Consider the following 20,326-nt stretch of genomic DNA (forward strand, 5'->3'; position numbering starts at 1 on the left):
TGCTACAAATGGTAGCAGATGCAGTATAAAGGTAAGAGCATTTATTTAACGCCAAGTGAAAAAACTTTGATTTTTGTGTACTATTTTTTCTTTTCACAAACCAATAATTCTTTTATTCCCTTCATTTTCAAATAATCATTGTTTACCTCATCCTTATATCCTTTTTTCCTGGCAAGAATGCTCTAAACCTCCACGTGGTTCTTGCTGGACAAATTAGTTATTAATTTGACTAATTAGAGCAATCCTTAAATAGGAATTTTTTTAACGCAGTTTGCAAAATCGAGAAATTTTATAAAAATTAAAAAAAATCGTTAAGGTCCCAAGGAGTGTTTGTCCGAACATGATTTTTTTACAGTCGAAGGCCCTATCGGAGGGTGTAATCTCCTGCAAAAATAAAGAAAATTGCGGAAAATAAAGGGAGTGAAAAAAATAAAGTTTGCGAAATCGGGAAATCTTAAAGAATCTTTAAAAATTCAATAAGGTTCCAAGGAGTATTTGTCCGAATATGATTTTTTTACAGTCGAAGGCCCTATCTTAGGGCGTAATCTCCTGCAAAAATAAAGAAAATTGCGGAATATAAAGGTGGGGGGAAAAAATCAGTTGAATAAGAAGTATTTTAATAGTGTGCCGAAATTACAATCCACCGATTATCGAAAACAGCGAAAATATTGGAGCCAGCTAACTAAAAACGGGTGTTACTTCACGAATTCACTTAGTTAAAAATAATCAATAAAAACTCTGTTTTAAACTTATCGTGTTTTATTTCCAAGCTAAACATAAAAATAGTACGGCTTTACAAATCATTCCAGTTTATCAATATTTGTAAATCTGGTTATCCAGATTTTCATTCAGGACTTGTTGGTCAATCCAGGCAACAAACTGGGCCACACTGACATAAACTCCAGGACTGTCCGTAGTCCCACAAACAAGCCCCCAGGACACAATCCCAAACTGTTCATACCTCTCCTCTTCACCTTGCACCCCACACACCAGGGGACTTCCCCCATCGCCCTTACACGTGTCCTTCTCCTTCCCTCCAGCGCACATGAAACTCGAATGTAACCGAAACAAGGGACCCAAATGCGCCCTCTGCAGGGCCGTCTCACACCTACTATTCGGCACAATCGGGAACACGGCCTTATTCAAAACCGTCTGATGCTTCCCACTTTTATGTGTCTTCCCCCAACCACTAACAACACACTCCTCTTGCAAAGGCTCCGAATTGTGCGGCGGCAAACACACAACGCCCACATTTTCCGACAGTTGGAAATCCCGGTCGAGAATAATCAAGGCGATGTCGTTGATGAGGGAATTAGGATCGTATCCAGGATGGATTATGATCTTTTTGGCTAAACGGTCCTGGTGTTTTAAGGGCTCCTTGCGACTGTTCCAATCCCATTCGCCTGCTCGTACTTTGTAAAAACCGTTCGAGTGGACGCAATGAGCGGCAGTTAGTGCCACTTTGGGGTGAATCAAAGAGGCTCCACAGCGATAAGTCCTGCCGGACAGGACGCCCAACATCCAAGGAAACTCGCCAAAATTTGCAGAGTTTTCAGGACCCAAAATGCGGTTTCGTATCGTTCCCTCGAAAATCACGATTTCGCTTTTTCTCAAGCCGCACTTTATCGTGCAACAGACGTCGAAGTAGCTCTCGCAACCGCTCCTAAAAAAATAGAAAATTGTAAATAAAACAAACATACAATGCTCAATTGCAACATGTTTAAAGCTTTTAAATTGTTTTAATTCAAGATATTTTTGCTGAAAGCTATTACTATAATTTTTTTTTTGTAAAAGTGATCATTTTGCGATGGATACGGCAACGAAAAATGCGCCAAATCGAGTGTGAAAATTATTTAAATTGTATAATTGAGCCATTCATTTTGTGTACAAATTGTAATGATTTAAAGAATTTTCAAATTATATATTTTTGAGTCCACGTTTCGGTTACTAAATTGTACAATTAAGTATTCATTGATCATGACAATACAAAACATACAAAATACAGAAACAGAACTAGATAGATGTTAAAATTTGGCTTGGTAGGCATCAAGAGGTTTAATTAAATTGAAATTAACTAAAAATTATATAAATGACTCTAATTATTAGTTACAATTACGAACAAAAAACCAATTTAAGGAGAAGCCGCCACGCGAGACATTTTAATGGTTGTTTTTTTTATTTTTTGTTTGTCAGCACAATGAGAAGAATATTTTTAATAAAATATGTAATTTAGAGAACAATCAATTCCCCCTCACGTATGGTGGTCTAACTATAGATTTTAATAGTTGTAATTAAATTTTATTTATGTATTTGTTATTTTTTACAATAATATCATATCTAATTCAATACTCTCGAAGTCAACATCGTCTTAAAAAAACCTTTTGAAATCACCTGAGAATACGACGCCTGTTCTCTTTTTGGTGTGCCTAACTGAATAAACGCAAAGATTTTTTGACTTTTTTTTTCACAAGTTAGCCTCATATTTTGTAAAATTATGAAGATTAATAAATGTTTACCAGTTTTAAGAAAACTTTGAAAATTCTTTCACTGAAATTTTGGTCTTTAGTTTCGCCTACGGTAGGGCTTGTTAATTTTTTTCCAGTGAACCTCATTTGTGGTAATGGTAAAAATTTTCATGAATGTATTTTTATGAATGAATTGCCGTAACGTTTGCTGCACTCGAAGTACGTCTTCAAACCAATAAAGCATTCTTGAGCAATAAGCAATTTTTGTGCTAATTTTCTTCCAGTTTTAAGAACTCAGCTGAGAAAAAAAAACTTCTAATGAAATTAAATAGGAATTTGTGCAAGAAGGGTACTTTTTGACAATCATAAAACGCTGGTTCATATAGTTCATAGTTCATTATAGTACCGTAGTTATACCACAGATAAGTGATACAGGAACATCGATATGTTATTGTTCTGTCTATTCACTAAGACTAAGAGTTAAGTCCATGTCCTTGAGACAAAGAGCAGAGTCCCTGTCGGGAACTACTTTGCTCAAGTTTGTTGCTATTTCCATCCTCACGAAAAGCAGCAGTAATTAACTGCATGAGTAATAAATAATAATAAGGTACTTAAAAAGACCTTGCTTCAAACATGTATAAGTTGATAATGGAAAAAGATATCTTTATATTTTTTTGAAATAAGGTCACAAAATGTGAATACAACTTCTGGAAATTATTTGTCAAAAAAATATGTCGTCTTCGGTAATCATCCCTCGTATACCTCAAAAAGCGATAATTTTTCAATCATATCGTTTTAATCAATAAATTTTCAGCGATTTTTCACTTGAAGACTACAGGGAAAAAACAAGAATTTTTTTTTGAGAATTTAGACTAATAAATTCATCTGGTAGCAAAAATTGTTAACTATTGTCTATTCACAAAAAACAAAGGTCAGCTATTATTACATTTTTCGTGTTTGACATTTTTACGCGTAGTTGTAGATTTTGAAGCTGAAATATTTTCCGTTAAAATAATACCCTCAGCTTTTATCAATTTTAGAATTTTCAAATATTATAAAACACCTATCTAGAAGATTATGTTTTTACCACAGAGAAAATCGGTGTACAAAATTGAGGGAATCAGAGGGAATCTTGAAAAAGTCTGGTGTACAAAACATGATGGGTTACTGTTTACCCCCACTGTTTTATTATGTTTCTTGTTATTAACAATATTTTAAAGTCCATTGGGTCTACTAAATGTGTTTTTTTACTACGAGTATAGAATCAATAATTACAAAAACAAAAAATAAATATTATTGAAAGGGAAGTGCTAAGAAAAATTAGATGTAAAGAGTCAACATAAAAGAAGAGATTTTTCGCACAAGAATTTTAATAAATACAGAATGCCAAAGGCATCAATGAAACTATTAAAAACATTATTACATTATTACATATAAAAAACTGAAAGGAAAAACTTTCTTAGTTTCCAACCATTACAGGTAAGAACAAATCAAAAAAAAATATAGATTTGGGCAGCTGAAATTAGCATTATTGGTTGAATTACAAAAAAAAAATCAGAAATAACCCATAGCTAACTAAAGTACTTAAAGCAAACGCTGATTTCTGAGTAATCTGAGTGATTATTAGTTTTTGGGACACTGCAAAAATATTTTGCTCTTTAAAGTTTTTACGAAAAACGTTTTGTGTCGCATTTCTTGCACTTACCTGAACCCGACCAAGTCTAAATCTTCGGTGGAAAAGTTCTCGTCGTTGCATTTCCAAAACGGGACACAAATACAATTTGCACTTAAACAGCTTCCAATTGATAAAATAATGAGAGAAAGTGTTAATAGAGCCATGTTTCCAGGACGGGTTTTTGTTGCTAACTAAAGTTTGGGGCGAAATTTCACCCTCAGGTAAAACAGCCCCCCGGTGAGGATTGGTTGGGGTGAAATAAAAGGCATGTTTGCGGACATTTCTTGGAAATAATACAACAAGTACAATGGTTCTTACAGTAACTAAACACAAGAATTATTAACAGATTAATAAAATATATACAAATATAAATTCCATACATAAAAAATGAGTACTTGTACATAAAATATATATTGTAAAAAATAATGGTAAACACACTTTGTCGTATCACAAATAATAATGTGTTTGTGGATTAAATAAAATAAAACAAATGAGATTTAAGACTTGTACATTGAAGGACACAATTGATATTACATTTAGTTAGGTAACTATTGAATCGGATTTTTACATTATTACTTCAGTTATAGGCAGTCACAATTGATATGAGACAATTGGTGTTTCAGGGTTGTGGTCCCTCAATCCTAAAGGTACCAACACAATACACACCCACAAATTATACAATCAAGTTATTTTACAATATACAGGATACGTATGGCTGATGTAACGTACTTCTAGAGGTGCCAGTCTGTCTTACTATCACAGAACGTGTATAATACTTTATAAAAATAATTCAAAAACGCTGCTAGTTTTTATTACTTCGAGGTGGCGTTAATCACAACAAATTAAAAGGTGACCGGTTAATATGCTCTTATTTACACGTAAATGGTGTTAGGTGGGACCTTCTGAGTTGTGATATGCTTAAGTGGAGCTCTTTCGCTCGGTGCTCGCTTGTCTCAGCAACGCTCTGCCGCTGTCCAAACTCTGTCTATGCAAACTCAAACGGGGATTTTCTTGTACTAGTTCAGGATCGGAATTGTGTAAATGTAAAGCTTTGCAGAGGCCATGACGCAGACTCGTGGAAATTTTCGACAGAGAGCCGGTCTGTCAGGGCAAAATTTCCACATAGTTTTCCGGTATTAGACCAGTTTTCCCGTTCAAAGTGCCCTCCAACCACCCCGGCTCTTGCGAGCTTTTCACTGCGAAACCAATCGTAAAGCCCCAACTCACCAAACCTGGCACTTACCGTTCGTTATAATCTGATTGGGTTCGAAAGACAACTCGCCGTCATGTTCGCCCAAACACGCATACAACGTTCGCACTCGCCTAAGAAATAAAACGCGTCACAATGAAAAACAGTTTATTCATGCAGTACACATATGTTTTAGTGAAGAACCCATGCGATTAAGACAAATAGGTACACAAAAAATGAAAAATCCACGGACTACGGCTTGTTTTTCCGAAGAAAAACACTCTTCAAGTGCGGTCTGTACAAAAGAGAAAAATAAAGGAAATTAATGAAACGTGCCATAAACATGCTAGCTACAAGCCCACACCAAAAGATCTTACCGGACCCGAGGCAAAGAAGGACTAGATCTCCCGGAAGCTGTTAGATAATTAGTTTCTTTACGCAGTTGTGTGCTGACGGAAAAAAACAAGAGGAGAGTAGAGTGTTAGTACCCAAACCAAGAATAGTCAAACCCTTTAGAAATGCTACTTACACATCACCTGGCGACCTGTAGCCTTTCGGATACGCCATGTAGATGCTCGACCTTTCGCTTTTTTTGGGCGTCGCGACGTAATTATTGCCGTCGCGTGACGTCGACGAGACTGATTCGTTTGAACTGCTGGTACTGTTAGGTACTGAAACTGAACACAAACAATGTAAAGATAGAATCAACTGGCAGTTTTTTAAACGGAAACTACAGTTTTAGCGTTGGTACCACTACCAAAGTTATATTTTCGGTGTTGCCAACGCAATTTGTAAGTCAGAGGATCGATTAATTTTGTTTAAAATATGAGTAAAAAAATAATGAATGCATTATGATATGAAAAATTTTTAAGGCGAGGTGGTAAGTGCATTTTATGATTTGCTTAAAGGGGTAAGATAAATAAAATTTTCGGAATAAGTAACTGAAAATTTGATTTCCTCGTTTCATCTTGTTTGTAAGTGAAACTACTGCAGCGGATATTTATTATCTATTACGAATAAGTGGAGTTTTTGTAAAAACTACGGACATCGAAAGGTTAGGAGATGAAAGACGTACAAACAAAACGATCCCGTCTTCGTTAGTTTCGTTAATATCGCCAGAGGGCGCAGTTGTTCCATTACCATCTAAGAGCAATGAATTTGAAAAAATGGTTGTATTTAACACGTAACTCAAAGCAAACAAAAATACAGGCAGATAGAGCATCAAATTCTCAATAGTAAAAGATAAAAATAATAAAATAAAATAAAAATAATAACAATAAAAACAACCATATTTAGAAAAGTATTAAACTTTTACCAATTTGCACTCTGCCTTATATTTTTCAAATCGCTGCGAATACGGTTACAGATGCAACAAAAATATTAGGAAGAAAGTTGTAAAGAATTAAATTTCCTACTAAAAAGTCCCCGAAATCGAAATCATATACAACAACAGCAGCGGATTTTCCCGATGGTAAAAAATTGTAAAGTTAATTCTTATCTAATCCATTCTCTACAATTTTGTTCTTTGCACTTTTTTTGTATCTTCAACCATATTCGCAGCAGTGACAAAATATTCTAAGCGATAAATCTTTAAGCACCGTCGCACATTTATCAAAACGCTGGGAATACGGTTGAAGATACAAAAAAGTGGAAAGAATAAAGTTGGAGAGAATAGAATTTTCTATAAAAAAATTTCCTAAACCGTTGACGTTTAAAGATATGGCCCAGCTAACTTTTCAAGAAAATTTAATTTTTTACAAAGCCCTTCCTAACATTTTTCTTTTCTTTCTTTAGCCGTATTAGCAGCACATGAAGATTAAATTAAAAGATTAAATTAAAAAAAATGTTTTCTCATGTTTCTTATGAAAATTTCAGTCATCAGTTTAACGGTTTAACGCTCAAAGCGCTCGAAGCGTTATTTTTATTCAGCCGTACTATTTTTTTGGGTTCAGAAAATTCTGCGATTTTAGTTTTCGTTGTAGTCTGCCGTAGAATTCATCAAAAAGTCTATTTTATTTATTAATTTTTTACTTTTATCGCCAAGTGAGAAAGAGTTGTGAATATGTTATTTTACAGTACAACAAAATTTCTATCCCGAATAATAAAAAAGAAAAAAACACTTACATAACAACTGATTTATTATTCATAATTGTTGGTAATTGAGGTAATAAATTATAAACATTCTCTTCTCCACAGTCTGATTTGAAGGTTCTGTACAGAAAAACCCAGTAAATGCGTAAAACCATCTCTCAGTAATGAGGATTTATTGCCAAGAATAATAACACTGGCCATCAATTCACAGTACTATTAAAAAAAACACTGAGCAAAAAAATTGATCTTTTACCTCAATAAGGCAAAAAGTACACCATTTTCGAATTCATTTGGTAATTCTTCAGCTTTTTTGCTCAAAATTTCGCGAACTAATTAAATTTCGTATCAAAAAGCTGAAGAATGGTGTAATACTTCAGCTTATTAGTGACAAAGTTTCGCGAACTAATTAAATTTCTTACCAAAAAAACGTAAAAATAACAAAATAATACTTCAGTCATAATTTTATTTTTGAGCATATTTTAGATGAAATTTAGCGAAATAAATGTGCACCTGGCTGACAAGCGTGCTAAAATTATCGTAAAAGACAAAAATTATCGTAAAAGACAAAAATTTTATTGTTTCAACCCAATTTTGAAGTTTTTTGATTGGGTTAAGCAAAATATAGAGTTTATAATTCAAAGACACGCCTTGGTGGTTTAATTAGACGGCTAGTTACTAATTTTGCAATGTTTTAGCTCGATTGTAGCAAAATTTTACGAAATAAACTCATCAAAAAACTAAAAAATGATATCACTTTTGACCTAATTAATTCTAAAAGTGGTTATACGGTTGAGAAAGACAAAAAAATTATGAAACATTCCTTAATATACCGCAAGATTTTATGTTTTAAATTTCTGCGGTGAGCTTATTTTACAGTTTCTTTGAGGTGGCGACACAAAAGATGTGAATTATGTAAAATTGTCAATCTCCTATCTGTGCTTATTCAGTGTTGCAAACTTAATTTGAGACCTTGGGCTACTGTGAGGCACTTAGTGACAAAAATGCAGAACAAACGATATAATTAATTGGTGATTTCCGTTTAAAAAACGCAACATTATGTGTCGAGTTAGTAACAAGCCACTAAGCAAAATCGGGCTAAAAACGTGCAAATTTTTATCCCGACTTTCGACCTTTAAAAAAGCGATTGCTTACTAATGCGGTTGAAAGGTCTGAAGTACGTAGGACTGTGACTAGGTAAATTTGGAATATTACTTTCAGACTGAGAAGACACTGTTGGTATGAACCGTTGCATTGATTTTTGGTGTAAAATGGGTTGGCAATTAGGTCCAATGTGTTCACTTCGACTCATTTGTGGGTGGTAGCCACCATTCGTCCCTTCGTGAACACTGTACAAACTTGAACACATATTCGCAGTGAGAGGTTCCTCGTAATACGCCTTCACAGTCTAAAAACAAAACGACAATCAAATTAAACCAAACCAAGAACAATAATCACTTACACAAGTCATTTGCGGCCGGTAATTGGGCGAAACGTGATTGGAATGATTCGAGTTGTACGTTCGAGCGTAAACAACTTCAGTTCCATCGCCAGCACCGAAATTCGGATGCTCCGAAATATGTTTGTAGTTGTTGCTTGGCGGTGCAGCGTTTCGCGGCGAAGTGTTTTCGCTGGGTAATGTTTTATCAGGCTCACTATTGAAGATTTTCTCATAATTTTCAATCAAAATCTCCACAACGATGTTATAAAATTTCAAATCCATGATCGAAGCAACCGTTTCTTCCTCGGGCCGGAGCAAAGTCGGCCCGAAACAAACACCCAAGTTGCTCACAGTCATCAAATTCTTGTCAGATTTGGCGGAAACACTGCAAAAATTATTAGTTGTTTGCCAAGCGCTTAGTGGTTTAAATTACTTCGTTAAATGCTTGATTAGGATTTTGATCACTTCGAAGTTGGTTTTTGGTAACCGGTGGATTAGCGTGTGCACGTCGTGTATCCTCATTTGGCGGGTCTCATTTTCTGGTAAAAAATTGTAACGTGTTGGAACAACAACAAAAACGATAACTTACTGACTGCCGCTATGAACCCGTTATGGTATTTGTAAGTCATGAGTGGTTCCGGGAGGTTCCGTAAGTAACTTTTCAAAGCGCTCGTTATGGTTTTGGTTTCCCACTCTTGGGGATCTTCCAGAGATAATTTATCACATTTCCTGCGATCCAAGCCCATGTTTAGCAATTTGTTCACTTTCGAAGTGACTCCAACGACCCGATAGATGCCTTGCTCCTCCAAACCGCGACTTTCCAGCACTTCGATACATTTTTTCACAAACTGGATGCCTAAATCGTCGAGGAGTCGCTCTTCCGAATTTTGTGCTTTGTTAACACCTGGAGTTGTGTAAGTCTGGAATAATTGTGTCAAATTTTGATCAAACTGTGTTTGATGAAATACCGGTTCTTTGCCATCCATAATATCCAACCAGGCCTTCCGGTCTTGCTCCGAAAGCGCCTGGAAGGTTAACACAACCCCAGGTTTTGAATCAAACTGAATATCGAAACAAAATCTCTTATCGATGGAATCAGACATTCGCCTAACACACGACGTCAAGACCATGGCTTCAGGTGGCGAAATCTTCAAACGAAAAATCAGGAATGAAACGCAACCCTGGTAACTTACCGTTTTGGTTGTTAGCTGATTGTACGGTAACATCGTAAACTCTTTAGTTTCTTTGTCATATGTGCAAAAATGTTTGGTCCATGTGGTACCAAAAGCTTCTGCAAAACCAAGCGGTTATTGGCGTTTTCACGCATTAAAACCTACTTTTCTCCAAAAGAAAGAGGTAGCCCTCCCTGCAACCCTTATTCTTTTTGACCGGTTTTTCGGAGTGTTGAACGTCGGCCATTCGTTTCCGCAATTTATTGCTGTAGTCATCAAAATTGGCGCGTGTTTTTTGTATTTTGTGTTGCAAGTCGACTGTGTAGGGCCGAAAGTCTTTGGCTACTTCATGCCCCTGGTGGTAGAAGGTGAGCCATCCGAACAGAAACGTTAAAAGTGTCTCTACGAACTCGAATTTTTTCCGCTCATGCACTTCTTGGATCAGATAGACGTATTCCATGCTGGCCGTGAAGAAGTGGCGTTCTGCCATGTCTACAGAAGCGTCGGCCTGCAAACAAAATATCGATCGTCCCTTTGTAATTGAATAAAACACGAAGATCCCTTTCAGCTCGTGTCAGTCGCGAAAATTTTCGACACCTACGCATTGTCGATGCTAATTTATTTAGGACATCCTGACGGTTTCACGAGACGGCCGAATGGAAAAACCACATTTCACTGAATGGTGAAAAAGTGATATGGCACTAGGGAAATTCGCAAAACGTGGTTTGATGGAAAATGTCAATTTGGAACTGGCTTGCATTGAGGCCTTAGTGGGTGAAGGCGCAAACGCACGCTGATATGACGTCATTTAATCGATACGCACCCACGCAAATTACGTCATCGTTTACGATACAACCCCCGCGGAATCTCTGAATGAGATCGCCGATTGATTCATGGACGGATATGACAGGATTAAGATAAAGGAGCGAAGGATCGCTGATGACTCATGATCGAAGGGCAATGCAAAATTTAACGATGTGGGAAATGAGGCACGGGAGCCCCAACTGCCAAAAATATTAATCGCCGATCAATATACGAGGCCAAACTTAATTTCTGAAAAAAATTTAACACAACCAGGACATGTACGAGTATCTGTTTGAATGACGGAGAGCTAAGAACTATTAGCCTTTTGTTAGATTTACATTTTTTTTTACTTTAAATCTAGTGTAATATTATTTTCCCTTTCGTTAACAAAGGTCCATAAAAAAGGAGATAGCACACAATAGTTCATCAGTAGGAAACTACTGACTGCGCCAATGAAGTTTGTAACAACAAAAGTAACCGCTTTAGCAAAGAAACAATTAATTTCCAGCTATTTAAAGGTCAATATTGAACAACTCGCTAGAACAATTTACTGTACAGGGTGCTGCATTTTGGATGTCCTTAATAGGGGATCTCCGAAACTAAGAGGTTTAGAGAAAAACAATTGACACATTGGTCCGTTTTTAAAAAAAATAATTTTGGTCAAAACCGCATCCTGCTATCGTTTTTTGTTTTCGACTTATAAACAAAAGTTGACATTTAAGCAAAATCTTAAAAACATCACATCATCCTTATAATAAAAAACACATTTGAAACAAAGACATTATACAGGCACTTATTTACAGAGAATTTAATAATGTTATCAGTGGTTATTTTTATTCATTCGTTTAGCTGTAATAACAAAGTTGTTTTTTTTAAATAGGAATCATTGTTGGCCTTGACATTTTTAAAAAGCTTATTTTTTTCTGAACTGAAAACAATATAAATACACTTTGATATTTTTATATTTTTATTTTGTAAAAGATATATTTAAAATATTTGAAAGCAGTTGGATATGGAAAAAGAAAGAAATTTTGTGAACGGTTATTAAAGTTAAAAATGTGAAATTATCAAAATAAGCTATGTTAAAGTTATTTTCAAGTGAACAAATATACGATCGACGCATTATTTAATTACATTAAAAATGTGCAGAAAATTGAAAACAATGTGTTACCATTTGATGACACTTTTTATGATTTAGTGAAGTGTAATAGAGGTGACGTTGATAATATTATGCATTTTTTACCGCAGATGGGATTTAATTTTGGTGTTTGGTTTGACATTTTTTTTGTAAAATAAAATTTTATTGACAGGCAATCATACAACTAATAAGATTTTTTTTCCGACATTTCATGTTTAATTAGAAAATAGAATAACAATGAAAGCTTGCCAATTTAAATCTAAAAACATATTATTTTTATTAATCGCAAAAATTTTATCTAATTATAATTTATTATGCTGTTTTTAAATTAATTAGTTACTAATTAATTAATTACTATAAATAAAAAGAGAAATGTTATAATTTTTCAAAATATTTAGAAATAATGTGTTAACAAATAGACATATCAAATCAGAAAAAATAAGTTTTTCGAAAATATCACACCAACTTATGATTGATTGCTACTTAAAAAAATAAAAATTTATGTTGTTACAGCTAAACCGATAATTAAAAACAATCGCCGATAACATTATTAAATTCTCTGTAAAAACGTGTCTTTGTTTCAAATGTGTATCTTTTATAATAAGGAAGATATAAATTTTTTTAATCTTTCGCTGTCAACTTTTGTTTATAAGTCGAAAACAAAAGATGATAGCGAGATGCAGTTTAGATTAAAATTATTTTCGCAAAAAACGGACCCGAGAATGTGTCACTTCTTTTTCTCTAACCTCTTAGTTTCGAGATCAAAATGCAGCACCCTGTACACTTTATTAAATAAATTTTCTTTAAAGTCCATCTGATCATCTGACACGGCAGGAGGTTTGATATAAAATATTGAAATTAAAATGTTTACGGACTTAAAAGTAGATGAAGCGTGATTGTATTGACTCTCGAGGTTAGTAAAACTCTCCGATAAACCAAAGTCGACCCTCTTTTGTCAATTTGTTGCTCAATGAGGTGCAGAATAAACAAAAATCCAATTACACTCATGGCGGGTCGTCGAACTTGTTGTAAAAACGTATCATTCCGGAAGATAACAAAGTCTGGAGTTTTATTAGAAATGACTTCAAAGAACAATTTTTTTGTTACAAGCCTCCCACACGCTAAAAAACATTCTGCAAACCATTGCCTTTGGTTTCAGTATGAAGCTAATGAACGTCTAAAATAACCACTTCCGTCGGCGATGGGAAGTTGACTAATTTTATTATTTTTGATGTATTTGCAAGCATCCCAAGGCCGTTGTTAAAACTGATATCGCATGTTTCGTGTCAAATGAAAGAAATTGATTAAAAGCAAACAAACCTCTTGAAGCGAGTTCGGTTTTTTCGTCGTGAGATTTAAATATCTCTCTTGGCACTGACAGAATTTAGCGGTCTGCTTCTCGAATTTTTTCTTCTCGTTTTTCACTCCGCCGATGTATTTCTTACGAAAGTCTTCGAGGGGCTTCACCACGTGCGAATAGACGTTCTCTAGCTGGAAATAGACAGAAAATGAACGTTTTGATGTAACGTTGAGATAACATCTCAATCATCCGTGACGCCCACAAGTCATGCAAGCATTGAATTTACATAAATGGTGCAAGAAATTTTTATTACAAAGCAAGGCTGGAAAAAATATAGGTTGCGGAACCGATTGTTTACGAGAATGCTAAAAATGACTAAGCAAACCGCATTTTTCACGACCTGAATTTTTCCGCGCTACTTAATCAAACACGCTGGTTCTTTCAACTATTGTCATAATTATCATGGTAAACATATGCACGGCATGCCCAAACAAACCATTACAGCGACAAATGATCAGAGTCGATCAACACTTTTCTTACGTTTAAAGGAAGCAATTCGTTCTGATCTCTTTTCCACCCGATTGCAACTTTTTGTCTTTGGGTGCAATCAGTGTCTTCGTTCCACGGAAACGTGACTCTTTTTCAGATTACAGTTAACATAAAAAAATCACAAATCATCCCTGTAGCGTAACGAAAGTTTATTTGCAACGTAATTTGGTCGTATTTATAGAAATCTTCAACGTTTCGCTATTTACCTCTGGGTGGTCTTAAAATTTAAATTTGCGAGTTTTCTTTTACCTTTACGTTTGCCAACGTACCCAAGGGGTGCACCAAACTGAATTTCGAAAACTTTATTTCATCTTTATAAAAATAAAAATTGCTTATTTAATTTACAGTTACAGGCACAGAAAATGCAAGATTTTTCCTGACATTTCTAATAAACATAAATTAGGAAGCGCTGTAATAAAACCGTCTGGAAGTTTTTGCGTTTCAATATAATTTCCCTCGTCTGATGCGTCTGAGCATATGCTTTTTCTTCCATTCGCTTTTATTTCTCGAGGCTCTTATTACCCGTCACAATGCTATTACCCTGGGGAACCTTCTCTTCGATACACTCCTGACTTTCCTGTTCAAGTCCAAGAACCCATTCTGTGCAAAAACTGGCCGGCAAATACCACCGATTGTGGCCACTACGCAATTCAATCAACTCCCCTCATACCTCATTTATCATCAAACTAAATTTGTTTTGACGTCTAAACGTGTCTGAGCCATCCCATATGAACCCATCGAGTGAATGTTACGCTAATTCCTTGACATTTACAATTAGCCCACACCTCACGAAACGGTGTTTTATGCAGAATGACACTGAAAACTTTCAACTGATCGAGTTTTTTCCATGTTACATTAGAACGACAGGTCCGATCACTTTCGCTGGATCAAAATCAGCAAAAGAAAGTGGTGGCAGTTTTGAAGAAACGTCATTTGTGTCATTCAACTTGTAATTTACGTGGAACGAGATGCTGTAGTAGTTTACGTCACTAATGCGCTTGTATTATAGTTCCTAATCCAACATCTGGGCATCACTCAAATCGAAAATAGAATCATTTTTATTGCATTTTAGTGCGCGGAACAGGGGTCTGTGCACTTGCATTAAAACATCCGAAATAGAAATAAATAAATGAACCCCAATCACAGTTGATTACAAAAGGCGCAAATTGTCACGCCTTTGTGAATCATCACGTTATCGCCTTAAACCACACGATAAGTTAACAACTAAATTATTTTAAGTTATTAATAATGTAAACTAATAACGTGAGTTATGACTGTTATGAGAGTAGGATATAAGCGCCGATGTCGTCACAAATTCGGTTTAAATTCTCACGTTAGATGGCGCCACGGTACGGTCTGCAAGCTTTTCGCTAGATGGCGCTGCCGTCAGTCAGCGCCGCCGCCGCCTTCAATCAAAGATGGCGCTGCTGGCCTCCATTTTAATTTTTTTTTTTATTTTTTAAACTTCCCGCCAATATCAGATGATGATGATGATGATGATGATGATGATGGCCGACCGACGCAACACACCACACACCCCCGCGCGTTTGCGAATTTTGGGGTTGTGAAATTTTTGGTTTTTGGGGTTGTGAAATTTTGAATATATGATTTTTGAAATGTGCAATTTTGAATACATGAAGTATACAAAACATGCTGTATTGAGTTAAGCAATTTTAAATGGATTATTAGGAGAACAGAAAAAATCGCTCTAGTGTTTATCTAACTACCTCCTACTACGCTAAATTGTATTAATGGGAGAACAGGAATAAGGAGTAATTTTTTTCTGAAAAAAAAAAAAAAAAAAAAAAATTCTAGTATATGTAGTTTTTTATTTATTTATTTTTTTGTCAAAGCGAAACAAAAATAAAACAGGAAATAGAACAAACAAATATTTTATTAATATTTGGAAAAAATATTTAAAAAAAGTATTAAATTTTACAAAAACTTAGAAGGGGTTAAGGAATTGAATAATGCCCCCAAGCGTGAGTACTAATTAGATCATCTAAAATATATCTCTTATTATCTAATGCATTTAATCCTAACTTATTAATATTTACAGAAAATAGTTCATGATTAATTGATCTTATAGTATTAAAATTAACATAACCTACTGTATTATTAAATAAACATTCATATATATCGTTAAATTCTATTTTTCTAGTATTAGTAATCCTATAACTATCATTATCAACATTATCTACAAAATCTATAATGACTGCACTTTTTTTAATTCCCTTTATTTTAGGCTCTTTTACTTCTCCATTCACTTTATAATCATAAACTTTTGGTCTTAGAGTAATAAACTCTGTAAGAATTTTACCATTCAATTCATCTTTCATTAATCCTGGAATTTTTTTATTTACAAGAGGAATATTCCAAATATTATTTACATCATAATCACTAGTATCAAATTTTGAATTTGCAAAATCTCGTATTAGATCATAAAGCGAATAATTTTCTTTTTTACATGTCATTTTATAAATAAAACTATCAGTATCCATATATAATAATTTTGATTGAAAATAATTTTTTATTTGCTTATTAATAAAATCGTAATGAAAATCGTACATAATAATTTTTGATAATTCTAAAACAGTAAATCCTACGTAGATTGGCCTTTTCATTTTGATTTCGGTTTTATTTAATTCGATGCTAACTAAATTCTTATTTAGTATTTTAACGTTTTTAAATTCTGGTTTTAGAATGTATTTTCTGGCTTGTTTCCAATTTTTTACTAATACAATTTTACGTTTTTTCCGGTCTGATTCTAATGTTTTTCCAAAGATAGAATTTATTAAAAGTTTAAAAAATCCTTTCTCGAATTCATTTTTAGCTTCCATACGCAATTTTGTATTAAATTCAATATAAGGTTTTAACCATGCGTCTTGGTCAAATGTTAAAACTCGATGAATTTTTTTAATTTGTAAACCATATTTTATACACTGTAACAAATTTTTATAATGTATAACGTAATTTTGTTTATCATATAACGTACACATTAACTTTGAATTTCGTGGTTCAGGACAAAAAGGAAAATCATCATGTTCATCGTGTATACTTTTATCATAATATAAGTCAACTTCTAAAATAAACCCTTTGTTATCATTAGTATTTAATTTTTGAGGCTCAGCGAAAATTTCATTAATTTCATTTGTTGATAACCAATGAAAATTTCCAATAGGTAACTTTTGACTTAAAGCCCAGCCATATAAATTGTTAGCATCGATATAAAAAAGATAATCTATAGGTTTTGTAGGATCATATGTTTTTGAATAATGTGTATTATTACATTCAGCATATCTATGTACCGCTTGAGTAATTCCTCCGCGTATTGATTTTTCGATGAACAAAAACATTTCACTATCGGTAAACAATTCAAGTTTAACTTTTGTGATTTTTAAAGCAGCTGCCCATGAAAGGCCTGGACTAGTATAGAAGGATGCAGCATCAAGTTGGTAATATTTCATTGTTAAGTCGCGAAAATTTTCGAAAACATCAGCTAATTGAATTACATCACATTTTAAATATAAATCGGAGTATTCTCCTAAAGTTTTAATTCCAAATTTTTCCCAAACATTCTGTGCATGAAAATAATCTTTATCTGAAATATGTTTATTTATCATTCGATTAAAAAATTGTGGTTTTGTTGGTAATTGGGTATCTTCGAAGACAGATAAGGAAGTGATATAATCATACGGAAATACTCCTTTTTTTAATAATAATTGAAAAACATTATCTGTAACATTGGGGAAAAAAGCTTTCATAAGAGAAAACTGATTTGGCTTTAAAAAAGATACAAGTTTATCTAATGATGTAGGTAGAAAGCGAAAAGAATCTAAAAACGTAATTTTCATGTTACAATGTATTCCTGAAAATGAAATATAATTTTCATGATTCAATGGTATTATTTCAGTATTTGAAAAATTATTAATAAATTCTGTAATAAAAAGGTGAGCGTCATATCCAGACAAATTATGTAAAAAAACTGGCAACTTATTTGAAATTTGAATTTGTAAATTACAATTATTGCATATTGTAGAAATAAATTCACCAGTTAAATGGTTATGATGTATAACTTTTTTATTATTATCTGTAAAATTGTAACCACATAAATTACAATTATTAGTTGTTTCATGTAACTCTTTTTCTAATTCTGATAGAGGTTTATTTAGTATTTTCTTTTGTTTTAACAATATGTTATTTACAAATTTGCAAATTTCTTTTAATTCTGAAATAAACCACTCTTGAGGCTTTTCTCCTCTATAAGTCTTAAAACTATCTAATTTACTATCAAAAGAACATTTAATAAAATATGCTATACTATATGCAACATGTTTTTGATATGGATTCGTAAAAGAATTTTTTGTATTGGGGTAACAAGTATCTAATGGAACTGTTAAACATTCAAAGTCTGCATATATAACAAATGGTAAACGTAGCAATGACTTAAACTGTGAAAAATGTAAAAGACTTTCTGGAGAATTCGGTTCAGGTAAGCTTGTTTTAACTGCAGGAAATGTTGAACAATCCCGTTTATGTCTATCAATTTTATCTTTTGATTTCGAAGGAATATGTTGTAAACAACGATCACAAAAAAATATTTGATGCTCATTTTTACTTATGCTGCTTCCACATGCTTTTGCAAGATTAGTAATTAAGCAATAATGACCATTAGTGTTAATATTATTTTTAGTTAAATATAATAAATTTATATGTTTTTCTTTTACATTTTTTGTATGATAAATAGGACCATCAATTTGTCGGGTTTTTTCGTTGAATTTAAATACATTAATAGAAATAGTAGGATTCTGTTTTTCAAATTTGGAAATATCTTTTATTTTAACAGGCATTTCAATATTTTTTAAGTTTAAAATTTCATGAACATTACTAGGATAAGATTCAACTCTCTCATATTTAGAGTGATTAACAGGAAAAAGTGCAGCCAAGATAGAATAAACAAAACAATAATTATCATTATTAAAAATATTAATAAAACAAGAACCTTTTCGTTTCAGCTCAATAGGAAGAGGAATGTATGTTCCCCCAGAGTCACTAGAATGGGAGGTGGTATCTTCTTCTTCTTCTTCATTTTGCGATATATTAAATATCGATAATTTGTTTATGGAAATCATCAAATTTTCAATACTTTCTAATGCTTCACCAGACTTATTTTCAGTGAAATCATCCATCTGTAAATTTCATAAAAATTAACAAAAAAATAAATGTTATTACTTATATTTTACCTGATTTAATATAGCATCAAATAAATTTTCTAAAATTGAAGGTATTTCTTCAGAGTGAAAGACTGATTGATTCTGGGTGTTAAAACTTCGAAAGGCATGTTCTTTAGTTACTTTTAATTGATAAATACAATTTAATATAATGTTAATTTTAAAAGCTCCTAATTTTCGTAAAATTTTTTCAAATTTGATAATTAGAATTTCCTTGCAATGTTCAAAAAAATATTTCGGTTCTATGTAATAATTATTGCTGATTAAATAAGTTCGTAGCCGATTATTAAAAGCTGATGAAATCTAAAAATATAAATTAATTAAATTAATTTCTTAATTTAAAAAAAATACTTACTTTAACAAAGGAAATTTTCTGACGTATATCTTGTTGTAAACCTTTTCCATATTTTGTTGAAGAGGATATTTTTTCTTGAAAGTGCGTGAATAAAGTTTTTACTCTTGAAATGTAGTATTCATATTTTTTTTTCTCTCCTAAACTTGTTGCTTGTTGTTGATTATTTTCTAAAATTTTTTCCTTGTTTCTAATAAAATTTTTAAAGGTTTTATAATCATAATCGGAAATAGCGTTTTGTAAAAAAATTTTATATTTTTTTGGACATCGTAGAATTTCAATAAATTTCTCTAAATTTATAGTTGATAATGCGAAAGTCGACGTCAAAGAAGAGGAAGCTGATGTTGATGTTGATGGTGATGGAGGTGGTGGTGATGATGATGATGATGATAATGTTGTTAACGGAGTAGCAGACATAATTATGTGATCTTTTTAAACTCGACAATATTAGCCCAGTTCACCTGTCCCGTATTTTTTTTTCCTAAGTAAATTATTACGGAACCTTTTCCACTTAACAGATATTTTATGGCTCTGTTATTTAAAATTGATACAATTCTTTGAGGAATAAAAGAAGTTACCCTCATCAATTTCGCATATAACGCCCCATCCTGTTTTTGTTTTCAATCTTATGAGATTTCTTATTTTATATTCTTTCTTCTGAATTAGAGAATCAATTTTAATAAGTGGAGGCAATTCACATGCACCTCGTTGATTTAATTGTAATAAAATTTCATCTGGACCAACTTCATTGTTTTCACTGCCTGAAGGATTGTTTTCACTGCCTGAAGGGTCTTCAAGATTTGTTGAAGCTGAGGGTTCATCAACAATTAGAGGTTCTGGGTCATAATTATTTATATAATAATTTGGAAGATTATTTTCCATTTCTATTATAAAAAATAAATTTAAGTAAATAATAAAATTT

General features: G+C 33.0%; 2 protein-coding genes and 1 long non-coding RNA gene across 5 annotated transcripts in view; all 3 read right to left on the reverse strand.

Annotated features, from left to right (window-relative positions):
* Positions 1-751: 751 nt before the first annotated feature.
* LOC658759 (phenoloxidase-activating factor 2) lies at positions 752-4,305 on the reverse strand. The gene is made up of 2 exons (XM_965121.4): positions 4,171-4,305; positions 752-1,663 (listed from the first exon to the last, which is right to left on the reverse strand). The coding sequence occupies exons 1-2, from the start codon at positions 4,302-4,304 to the stop codon at positions 814-816; spliced, it is 984 nt and encodes a 327-aa protein (XP_970214.1). The 5' UTR covers position 4,305; the 3' UTR covers positions 752-813.
* Positions 4,306-4,410: 105 nt separating this feature from the next.
* Graf (GTPase regulator associated with FAK) overlaps positions 4,411-20,326 on the reverse strand; it is a 48,696-nt gene continuing 32,780 nt past the window's right edge. Inside the window, exons 3-14 of one of the 3 annotated variants that reach the window (XM_064358829.1) lie at positions 13,293-13,463; positions 10,196-10,538; positions 10,052-10,149; positions 9,827-10,006; positions 9,448-9,778; positions 9,292-9,397; positions 8,880-9,243; positions 8,573-8,825; positions 5,859-6,006; positions 5,707-5,778; positions 5,384-5,463; positions 4,411-5,336 (exon numbers count right to left, since the gene is read on the reverse strand). In XM_064358829.1, the coding sequence (XP_064214899.1) occupies positions 5,245-5,336; positions 5,384-5,463; positions 5,707-5,778; positions 5,859-6,006; positions 8,573-8,825; positions 8,880-9,243; positions 9,292-9,397; positions 9,448-9,778; positions 9,827-10,006; positions 10,052-10,149; positions 10,196-10,538; positions 13,293-13,463 (2,238 nt within the window). In that variant the 3' untranslated portion in view covers positions 4,411-5,244. Of the gene's footprint in view, positions 5,337-5,383; positions 5,464-5,706; positions 5,779-5,858; positions 6,007-8,572; positions 8,826-8,879; positions 9,244-9,291; positions 9,398-9,447; positions 9,779-9,826; positions 10,150-10,195; positions 10,539-10,631; positions 10,786-13,292; positions 13,464-20,326 lie in introns of those variants that run through there. The other 2 variants (XM_064358830.1, XM_064358828.1) reach the window with 2 other exon arrangements.
* On the reverse strand, positions 15,698-19,968 carry LOC135267102 (uncharacterized). Its single transcript, XR_010335385.1, has 3 exons — positions 19,408-19,968; positions 19,065-19,355; positions 15,698-19,010 (listed from the first exon to the last, which is right to left on the reverse strand). It is a non-coding gene; the product is annotated as an uncharacterized LOC135267102 (long non-coding RNA).

Source organism: Tribolium castaneum, chromosome 9, assembly GCF_031307605.1.
Source record: "Tribolium castaneum strain GA2 chromosome 9, icTriCast1.1, whole genome shotgun sequence".
NCBI classification, from domain to species: domain Eukaryota; kingdom Metazoa; phylum Arthropoda; class Insecta; order Coleoptera; family Tenebrionidae; genus Tribolium; species Tribolium castaneum.

Bases quoted from the DNA above. Each gene is read 5' to 3' on its own strand.
- LOC658759 (XM_965121.4), bottom strand. From the start codon at position 4,304: ATGGCTCTATTAACACTTTCTCTCATTATTTTATCAATTGGAAGCTGT. The intron at 1,664-4,170 runs GTAAGTGCAAGA...CTATTTTTTTAG, and splicing joins TTAGACTTGGTCGGGTTCAG to GAGCGGTTGCGAGAGCTACT.